This window comes from Quercus suber, unplaced genomic scaffold, assembly GCF_002906115.3.
Source record: "Quercus suber isolate HL8 unplaced genomic scaffold, Cork oak 2.0 scaffold_156, whole genome shotgun sequence".
NCBI lineage: Eukaryota > Viridiplantae > Streptophyta > Magnoliopsida > Fagales > Fagaceae > Quercus > Quercus suber.
This window is the reverse complement of record NW_027069617.1, coordinates 793,595-805,095: the sequence shown is the minus strand read 5'-3', so window position 1 is coordinate 805,095 and position 11,501 is coordinate 793,595. Positions and strand designations below refer to the sequence as shown.

General features: G+C 32.2%; 1 protein-coding gene across 1 annotated transcript; it reads right to left on the bottom strand.

Moving 5' to 3' along the window:
- Positions 1-7,046: 7,046 nt before the first annotated feature.
- Positions 7,047-9,013, bottom strand: LOC112006125 (ankyrin repeat-containing protein BDA1-like). Its single transcript, XM_024038425.2, has 2 exons — positions 8,282-9,013; positions 7,047-8,046 (listed from the first exon to the last, which is right to left on the bottom strand). The coding sequence occupies exons 1-2, from the start codon at positions 8,915-8,917 to the stop codon at positions 7,315-7,317; spliced, it is 1,368 nt and encodes a 455-aa protein (XP_023894193.2). The 5' UTR covers positions 8,918-9,013; the 3' UTR covers positions 7,047-7,314.
- Positions 9,014-11,501: the final 2,488 nt, after the last annotated feature.

Here is an 11,501-nt window from a genome sequence, read left to right as displayed (position 1 = left end):
AACATCTAATAACTTTTGAAATGCGGATTGTTTGTTCCTTACAAAGAAACTTTCACGTTAAAAAAACAAAAAAGAACAACAACAAAAAAATTATGAAGCTATCTACCCCCCCCAAAAAAAAAAAAAAACCGAGTATCAAATGGTTCTCACGTTAGGTATAGGCACAAAAGTTGAAAAAAATTAAAAGAGTTTTAGGTGGTTCTCACGTTAAGTATAACTAGTCGCTAAATAACCATCTTCTTAAGACTTTTGCTTAACGTGAGAAAATCAGGACAACTTTTTTATCAATATAAATAACCATCTTCTTAAGACTTTTGCTTAAATTATCATACTAAATATGAGAAAACAGGTGCAAGCATATTGTTGTTGACTCTACACTATATCCCAAAGAGTTTCTCTTGGGTTACTTCGTTCTTCTCTCTGGCTTTACAGCTGAAGCTCCCCCATCATAACGTTCCTGCCTTGTAAATCTTGCAAACAAAGGCAGAATCACTCCACCTTTGTTTCTCTCTCAATAATTAAGATAGATAGCTAACTTACACATTTCCAAAATTTTCATTTTCTACTTTTGCAGCCCCCAAAAAAAGTTGTCCTGATTTTATCAAAAACTTGCCTGCCAGTAGTATTAAAATTCTTAGTATATACACCATTAGCATAGATACAAATTAATTCAAGAGTAGCCTTGTTTTAAAAAGGCCATAAAACTCAAATATCACCAACAACCAAATAAATGAAATCATTGCTCAGTACTAATAGTAAAATTCTCATTAATCTAGTGCAATATATAACAAATGTAGATTTTATAAAAATATCCTATAATACATATACAATATATCTTACTCCCATATACATGTGCTAAATGGTTTTGCTTTAATATATAATATAATAAGGATTTGTGTCAATATTAATATGCTACAAACCTAACGTAGATTTTGCTCTCATATATTTCATGCCTTAGTGACAAAATTCACAAAAGTCCCATCCAGTAGTTTAGTTTATTTTTTCCATGTTTTGAAAAGTAGAACTTGATATTTATTGAAAAAGGAATGAAATAAAAAAATAATTAAAAATCACAAAATGAAGAACCAAAAATCAAGAACATAGAGGGAGATTGATGGAAGCAGAATTAACGAACCTAGTATGAATTGTGAAGAGTCAATTGGTAAGATTTTAGACTCGATTAGAAAGGAAGCAACTCTAAAAGTTGAAGCTCACCAAGCTCTCTTGCATTGTTTTTGTACCTCTTAAGGTAGGGATACCAAGGGTTTTACTGGATGAGTAGCTAATAGACCAAACAAATCGGCCCATATTTCAACCATCAATAACACACCCAAAATGACAAAAATCTAAATAGATTAAAATGGAAGATGGTAAAAGAACTTAACAATTTATTTATAACTGCTGAAAATGTTATAGGATTTCCAAAATTGCTAAAGTTTGTTAGAGTCTACAAATTTTATATACCTAGTGGAAACCCTTACTTGGTTCTTCATCTCAAACACTTATAAAATTAATCTATTCAGTTTAGGCAAAGAAATGTTAATGAACAGCCCACATTGAATTATGTATTTGTATGATTCTAATTCATAAAGTCTATAACTTATCTAAAATTTTTCAATCCAATCAAAGAATTAAACAAAGATGTAAAAAATCAAGGAGAGATTATAGGCACTGGTTGGGCACATCCTCAAAAGCATATACAATTGAGAGAGAAATCATCGCTTTTGAATCAAGCACAATCCTTAACAATGAAAATATCATGAGACCTAAGATGTAAACCCTCGTTTTTTTTTTCCTTTAGTCCCAAAGTCAACAAATTTATATTAAATATTTAAAAACCAAACAAAACAAACAAAAAGAAAAGAAAGATATAATACTCGTTTCCAAACTTTTCAAGGGCTTTAGGTAATTGCTCATACTTATACTCCTTCATCTCCACCGCTACCCCTACTTTCTCCACCACTCCTACACCTTCTAAAGTACCAAAATAACCTAACTCAGATTCTTACTCACCAGGGGCAATGATAATAGCAGCAAGAGACACAATCGAATTGTTATGTTTCAATTCAATGTGTAATGCCATCACTAAGCACTATCTTTGTGAAAAATAATAATCTTGAATCTGAGTTCGAGGATAATCCAATAATAGCCTAAACGAACAGTTTTGTGTACCTAAAAACAATAAGCAAAAGTATTCAACCATTATTAGAACAATAAAAACCAAAAAAGAAAAATTTCTTTCAAACTAAATAATCAGCCTTTTGGAATTACGGTAGCCAAAAAAGTAACAGGGAAAGCCTTCTAGAAACTAATTATAAATCAAAACCTTAATTAAAACCAAATGTATCCCATAAGAAAATAGTAATTAACTGCCACTAACACCTAGAAATCTATTAAATATTTAGAACCTTATTGTTAAGCATTGACTAAATGAACACAATTTGAAAACCAATGTGCCAAATTGGATCCAAAAACGACAAATTCAAGCTGTACCTTATCTGACCTGAAATTGCAGAGACATTTTGTGCAGTCCAGACATGTAATTGTTCATTAACAATAGCTACATCTTATGCAGTCCAGTCATCTTAAAAGTACACAACTCACATCTTGTGCCGTTTGCAAAGACATGAGAAATACAAAAGAAGTTGATCAAGAACGCTTAACCCCCAAATATCAAAAGAATGAAAATTAGACAATCTTAATCTAAACTATGGTCTTTCAATCAAATGAATGCAATAGTAATAATTATAAAGAAAGAGAGGTAAACATTGCGTTATTGTCAGAATAGAACCTTGTCTTGTAGGTAAACCTATCAAATGTATGTGAAAGCAATATACACATGAACTCTGCACCTGATATTCCTAATAAATAAATTCTAAACTTAAACTGCCCCTATGACAATTCTTAATTCATGCAATCAAAAAATTTTGTTGGCACCTTAAGTAATCAACAAATTTCTTTTATTCTATTAACCTAAACAAATTTTGAGCTCCTTTAAAGCTACATCTCTTTCTTCTAAATGAAAATTCAAATCAAAAAGTTTTTATTCCCCTAGAACATGAAATTTATTCCTCCATTGAGTCGTTTAATATTCCTCAAAATGGAAAGTCATATTTCTTATATATATTCATAGAAGGAGTTGATAAAAACTCTCTAAACCGAGCATATTATATAGTCTATTGTCAACTGGACAGAGATATATTCTCCTAGAGATCAAGGATATGATAAAAAGGGCAAACTATTATCAAATTTAAGGGAAAAGAAAATGAATTTCATAACCACCTTATGCAAAACTAAAAGGAACACTTTTTTTTCTTAATGAAAATATAGTGCACAGTCAAAAAAAGAAAATATAGTGGCATGAGCCTAAGAAGGAACAGTCATGCATAATTTACATGATAAGCTACATCTTGAAAATGCAAAAAATAACCGTCTTACTAATTAGCCAAAAAGGTCATATCACCAAGTTTTAAGGTACTAAGGTGGTACTACATATGCATAAAGATGAAATGCGTTGTTAGTAAAATCATTTGGAGTACAAATATAATAGCAATACTATTAACCACTATTCAATTGGCAAAACTAAAAGTTGTTTGGGGATTTTAATCAAACAATCTGGACTAAAGGAGAATCTACCAATTAGGAACAGCTACCACATCAAATTCAGATCCAAATCCCATTGATGTAAAGTTGTTTTGTTTCATCAAGCTAATTTCTTCTTCATTAACTGCTTTCGTTATATATTTTTTGTAACAAACTTTTATCTATAATGAAAACATACAAACTTTTAAAAAACCAATATCAAGGAAAAGGTACAATGGAATCCTTCACCAGTAACTTTGTTTTATATTCATAATACTCTCAGAGGAGAACACACAACCATCTAAAAAATACACACAATTTAGTAAATTGACACAAAATTAAAATAGAAAGGAAGGAAAAATCCACATTAAACAGAGGCTCAAGAAGGACAGTAAATAAATAAAATTTACTAAAATTAACAACAATTTATAGCATAATAACATATTACCAGTAAATAAAAGTAAATTTTATTTATTTCAATCAACCTAAACAAATAAAGATCAATAAAATTATGGTATATAACACCAATAACCTAGTGGTCAGAGGCAGGGGCGTAGCTACGTGTAAGGGTGGGGGGCCATGGCCCCCCCAAAATTTTGAAATTTTTTTAAATATATATAATTTTTTTAATTTTTTCAAAATTTAGTCTATAAAAATAAGAGTTGGTCCCTCCAAATATTTGATTTAGTCCAATGATGCTCTTAAAAAAAAAAAAAATTGGTCTAATAATTATAGAGACATAACATTATTTTTCACAATTCTATTTTTTTATTGTAAAATATGCTCTTATATCTGTTAAATATTTGATAAAGTTTGGCACTAAATATATTTGAATCTATATATTTTTCAACCAGTTATGTGGCAATTAACAAGTCATTGACTCATTAAAAAAAATAATGTCACTAAAACTATACATGAAATGTCTTTTTAGTTACTACATAATGGGTTAGAGCAAGATAGCATCAAATATGTTTGAATCTTAACTTATTCCTCCAAGTTTTGGATCATTTATGTTTTTAAAAATTGCATTAGTTCAATTGAAATTTTTTTTACTTTAGTATAAAATTTGATAATTTGTATCGAAAATAAATTTTTTTAAGAATTTCACTATATAAAAATAGTAAAAATGAATTTTATTTTATGAAAGATCGCCACCAAACATAATTTTGATTAAAATTACTAAACTCTTTTTGTTTTTGTTTGGTGTGTGTATATATAACTTATCAAATAAAAAAGTGTGTTTATATAATAAAAAAGCGTGTGTATAAGTGTATGTGGGGTTGTCTTAATAAATATATTAGAATTGCAACTTGGCCCCCAAACGAAAATTCTTGGCTCCGCCCCTGGTTAGAGGTCAGTTTGTGTTTTGTGTTTTTCAGGGAAAAGATGGAGAGGCTGAGAGAGAGTTGAAGAAGAAGCAGATATCTTCAATTTTGCACGGGTTCAACCTTAATCAAAACCAATTATCCAAATACCTAAATTAAAGAAAATCAAACCAAATCCAAATACCTAAATCTAAGATAACAAAAATTAGATCATATACAACACCAATTTTCTTGTTTAAAAATACTTGCACTGGTAGCAGCTTTGGCAGTATATGACGGTGGTTGGAGGCTGGCACTTTTTGCCTATGAAGGAGTGAGAGAGTGCCCATGGGCTATGGTTTAGGGATTTTGAGAATTGAGAGAGGCAGAGAGAACGGCAAAGAAGAAGAAAGGGTATTTGATCTCTCCGGAGTGGGTATGTAGCGACTTTGGCGGTATACGACTGTGGTGGGAGGCTGGCACTTTTTGCCTATGAAGAAGTGAGAGAGTGCCCATGGGCTATGGTTTAGGGATTTTGAGAATTGAGAGAGGCAGAGAGAACGGCAAAGAAGAAGAAAGCGTATTTGATCTCTCTGGAGTGGGTATAAAACCTAAAATAAAAAGAAAAATACGCAGGGCATCAGGTTGGGTTTTTAAAAAGTTTTATTAGGCCTTTTTTTTTAATAATATTAATATTGTGCTGACGTGGAAAATTGTGGGAGCTTCAAAGGTTTCGGTTTTATATAGATAATAGATAATAGACAAGAGGGGATCCCCCCGCCCCCCTAGCCCAAAGGGGAAAAAAAATTTTTGGGCCCCCCAGCCCAAAGAAAGAAAGAGAAATTTTTTTTTTTATTGTTTATATATATATATATATATATTTTTTTTCAAAAAAAAAAAAAAAAAATTCATAGTCAGCCCAATATTACAATATTAGCATCGGATGTTCTAAATGATAAAGTTTAGTATTTAGAACACCAAATACCAAAAACACTACTGTACGAAATATTTCAAATACTATATTAAAGTAGTAAAAGTAAGTTTTGGTTTGTAAAAATAAATTTTTTTTTAACAGCTGATGCTCTTAAGAAACAATATTATTTTGTATTATTTTGTCTTTGTTGGTAGATAATTACATCTTAATGTATTAAGAAACAATGATTTTGTGTATTTATCTTGGTTGATATTTTGTTACTGCTATATGGATATCTATTTGAATTTTTTTTTCCTTACGATTCGGCCCCCTAGATTGAAATTTTACATCCAACCCTGGGTATAGGCACAAAAGTTGGAATGGAAGTCTAAAAGTTATGAAACAAAACCAACTTAAGGGATGAATACTTCAAGTGCGACATGTATTTAAGAAGTTTCAAGAAGTTCATTCTCAAGTTCATCATCCCCCATTTAGCCTAGTAGCAATTCAAAAATTGCAAATTTGAGGCTAAGAGAAGAGGAAGATCTCCCCTCATAAACCTAAATTTAGGCTTTGTCACTATATCCAGGGATAACATTGGGTATTTATGCCATTCCAAACATAAGCTAAATTTTATACACAAAATTTCTTAGTGAGAGAACAAATCTATATAATATCTAAAAGTTAAAATATAATATTAATTATTATTACGCTTTTGTTCAACCATATCAGCGACTATGTCATCATTTTCTTTCCATCGTTTCCTCAAAAAATATGTATATAAATATTAATATATTAAATAATGAATTATGTCTTTACTCATTTTCAAAAATAATAATAACTTATCTATTATGATATTGATGATAGTTCATAAATAAAAATAAAAATAAAAATAAAAGAAGAAGGAAAAAAAAAGTATTATAAAAAATAGAAGAATAGGTCAATGAAGCAATATAGCAAAATAAGAGTAGTAGTAATGTAAATCAGGAATATGACCATCACGTGACCGGTGGCACGAGTTGGTAAATCTTCATTGTCGCATTATTTTTCTATCCATAAGAGGTAACAAAAGTTAATCTCAAAATCATGTTCAATTTGATAGGTATAAAAACAACGAGTTGTAAGGAAGATCCAGGTTGCATTTAACCAAAAACCAAGTGATTTGCATTTTGGCCTTAAAGTGCTTTGCACATTTTAAATCCATAGAAGCAACATCGTTTGGATTTCAAATTTGATTCACAAATTCAAAATATAAATAATGCAATGGCACCTAGCTAGATTGCTTTATTGCAAAATACATTATATTTACTTTTGGCATTGGGTACTTGCCTTAGAAACATAAGCTAAATTTTACACTCAAAACTTCTTAGTGGGAGAGGAAACAAAAGTAAAAATTGACAAACCAATTAAGATGCATACAGCTCCAAGCTTAGCTTATTTATATAATTTTTGTCCCATAAATTCTTCCTCCATGAACAAATCAGCAAACGACTTAGCATTGAACCTTGCAGTCTTTTAGAGTAATGCTTTATAAGACCATGCTACACAAGTAGCAGAAGAATTTAGTAGGAAGATACAAACAAACAGGCCAGTAGAAACATACCAAAAAATTTCCCAAAATCGAGTTGGGATTATGACGGTCAATGAAACTATGTAGCAAATAGATAGGGAAATAAGAGATAGGCGGACTATTCGATAGATGTGCTGGGTTGGAATGAGAAGAAGAATTGTTGAGTATGAGAGCATAAATGTCAATGAATTTAACGACAAGAACACCCAAAAAGGAAAGTTTCTGAGACCAATGGGTGTCCCTGCTTCGTTTTCAAGAGGAGCACTTGAATTGAATTTTCTAATGGCCGGAAATGTGGTATTGGTTTGATTAGCTCCTGGACTGTGATCATCTTGCCAAAGTCCCCCAGGAGGGCTTAGTACTCCTTGATAGGTGACAGTCAAAAGCAGTGTGGCAACCACCAAAAGCACGTTGCGCCTGTCGTCTGATATTTCGATCCATTCATTAATAAAATGTAATCTCGATTTCTCAAGCCTTGAGAATATAGTCCATAGGTATTGTGCATAGTAATAAACTTGAGGAATAGATGAAGATGGTAAAGCTCCAGCACGCCTTAGCATAACCTTGATCTTACTATTTTCTTCTTGAGTTTGTTGTGCCAAGATGTCCCCTGCTTTTTTACCCTCTGAATTCTTAATGTTTACATCAACACCAGAATATAATAACTGCTTCACTGCCTGCAAAATGTCAATCTAAATACATGAGCTTTTATTCCTTTGTTTTTCTTTTTTAAATTATGATTGAAGAAGAAAAAAAAATCATGATTACTAGCAATTTGCTAAGTTAGTGCATCATTAAAGATAATGAATTTTTGGCATGTTTTAGACAATTACACTATATATAGACGTTCACAACACAAACTTTATGATATTTTTTTTGTACATAAATCATCGAGGAACAGAGAGGGCTTGCCTTGGGTTGATTTTTGTATACCGCAATGTGCAATGCCGTGTTACCTTGCTCGTCCTTCCTGTTGAGTACTTTACTCTCCCACAATGTGGGATTTTGAGACCAATTCCTTCTCATCCATCGCACCAAGTGTAGAAAAGCCTCCAACTTGTCATATTTCAAGGCAATATGCAGAGCACTCTCATTTCGAACTGTCACATCTTCAATAGAATTGGGACAGGCTTTGAGAAAATCTGACAATAGATCATGGTGATCATCTGTTTCTATTGTTGCCGCTACATAATGCAAAGGAGTGATACCCGCCCTACCTTTGACACGGACAAGGTCCCCATGGACCTCTACAAGCCGACGCACCAGCTCCATATGCCCATTTTGAAGGGCAAGGTGAATAGGGCTATACCCATCAGGATTAAGCTTGATAGAAAATGAGGGCTTTAACCTCATCAGCTCCATAGCAAATGGGATGTGCCCAGCATGTGCAGCTATATGTAATGGAGTATCAACAAATGGTAGCTTATCCATGTGCTCCAAAAGTTTTACATCCTCCTGAATTATGAGGTAAAAGGCATCAATATTTCCTTGTTGAGCAACCTGCCTCATCCTCTCAATTCTCTCATCCATATTTGAGAAAATTGTCATATTATGGTATGGTTTTCCTTGGTATGAACTACTTGATGTGTGGCTTGAATAAGTAGTGCCGCGTACAACAAAGCCAATGGTACGGCTTAGTCCTATTTGGTTTGGGAGGTCTCCTCAACAAGTCACCTAATTAACTTTCACTGTGTTAAATTATTATTTTCCTTCGCTGGTTTGGCTGGCTTTAATTTGGAATATTAATTATTTCTATTTGATTTAGATTGTGTTCCACGTCAGGCCAGCCAACTTTATAGTAGTATAGTTTAGCTCTTTCTCAAAAGAAGTCATAGCCTCTCCCTTATATGAGAGAGAGAGAGAGAGGTTTTTTGGTTTATTTCGTTGGGAATATACAAAGATTCCCAGATCGGTGAGAAATGAAATACAAATAGAAAAATAACACACACAAGACAATCACACAATAAAAAATAATAATAAAATAAAAAAAAAAATTTATGTAGTTCAGTAATTTACCTACGTCCACGAAATTGCAATAATTTCACTATTTTTAAGAAAAATATATAAGATGTTGCAGTACAGTTTTTCTTTCTAAAACAACAACTCTAGTTATCTCTCTAAAACAATAGTATTTATCTCTCACACAACATATTCACAACGGGCCCAAGCTTCTGCTCCATGGACTAAGTCTCAAAAACTCTCTAGTTAAAACATAACATTTTTATATTGAGTCCAATCATATATATAATCCAAATCAAACACAAACTAAGCACCGCAAACAAAAATATTTTCCGTTTGGATTTTGAGAGGGTATTGTGCATTACTATTGTGATCTACCTATTTTTTTATTTTTAATATTTTAAGATCTTTTCTAGTAATGCTTGGTATCAGGTTTAAGAACTATTGACGGAGTGTGGCGTGACTATGATACCAATTGATGTAACGTGGGTATGGCTCTGATGATATAATAACTGATGTCCAATTTGCCTCGTGCTGCATGTTCTATATGTGTTATGAAAGGAGTTTTCTTCTTCTAAATCATTTTTCTCATCCTTAAGACCATACTCTTCCTCCTTGTGGATTTGTTGGCGTTTTTTAGGCTGGTTGACGATGACTAAGGTGAGCTGCTCTGATACGCATCAAACCGCTCCTTTATTCATTGAAAGTGCACCTCATTATCTAATAATGTGTGAATTTTGTTGTGGCCAATGATTTTGGATATGCATGGTTGAGAAAATTCAGAAGCTTCATCATCTTTTTGCTGTTATACTTTTTTTCTTTTCTTTTCTTTCATGTGATAGTTTTTGTAAGGAACAAAAAATCCGCATTTCAAAAGTTATAAGATGTTCATCATATTTATATGACAAGGGATTAGACAGGAGGCTTCCATTTCCAAAAAAAAAAAAAAAATTAAGAGTATCAAATGGTTCTCACGTTAGGTATAGGCACAAAACTTGGAAATGGAAGTTCTCGCATTAGGTATAGGCACAAATTAAAGTTGAAAAAGAATTAAAGAGGTTTAGGTGGTTCTTCTCACGTTAAGTATAGGGATAAAAATTGGAATGGAATTCTAAAAGTTTTGGGACAAAACCAACTTAAGGATTACTTCAACTTTAACATGCATTTAAGAAGTTTTCACTCAATTACATCATCCCCATCTAAGTAGTAGCAATTATGCTTTAGTGGCAGCTTCAAAATTACATATTTAAGGCTAAGAAGCAAGACTTAGATGACCATGGGCCAGGTTTGGGTTACCCGAACCTGGCCTAAAAATTATGCCTGTGGATACCCGAACCTCAAAACCCAATCTGGCCTAAAAATTATGCCCGTAACTGATACCTACCCAATTTTAATGCCCATGGATATCCAGACTTGACCCGAATCTGAGAGAGAGAGAACTATAATTTTAAGTTAGAAACTTTTCCATTCAAACCTTAATTTCTTGCTGCAAGAGCAACAACCGACAGGACTGCAAGTAAAGCTGCTTAGCCTTCCCATGAAAATTATTTACATAAAATGATATACTGCATAATCACTGAGACTTGCTCAATTTTACCGGATGGTGGAAATTACAACATAATGCATGCGATTATCATGTAAAAACTCAAAACTTTAACATGTCACTACTACACTTAAATCTAATTAATCCTCTCATACGATTCTGAAATCATTCCAGCCCACTCCAAATTATCAATGGGACACAGCCCAATGAAAACGGAAAATCTGTATTTATTTGTTCTCTTAAAGAATATATAAAGCCACTATATGATAAATTTTATTTTTAAATTTAGGCAACTAAAAAAATATATGCCATACTAGATTGACTTGACCCTCAAAGAACTAGATAAGGGTCATAGTGTTGCAACCTGTTTAGGACTCGAACTTGATCAAGCCATCGATTAGTTTGAGTGTAAATGGGTTTGAATTTTAGATCTCTTATTCAACAATAAAAAAATTTATCAGTTGAGCTAAAACCAACTAGAATACTAGTATTTTGAACAAAGAACTTGTCAATCAAGATATTGTAGATAGTTTGTCAAATAAAAAAACAAAGAAGAAGAAGAAGAATAGGTCAACCAAAAATAGTATGACTGTCGATGAAGCAATATAGCAAAATAAGGGTAGTAGTAAT

Bases quoted from the DNA above. Each gene is read 5' to 3' on its own strand.
- LOC112006125 (XM_024038425.2), bottom strand. From the start codon at position 8,917: ATGACAATTTTCTCAAATATGGATGAGAGAATTGAGAGGATGAGGCAG. The intron at 8,047-8,281 runs GCAAGCCCTCTC...GACATTTTGCAG, and splicing joins TATACAAAAATCAACCCAAG to GCAGTGAAGCAGTTATTATA.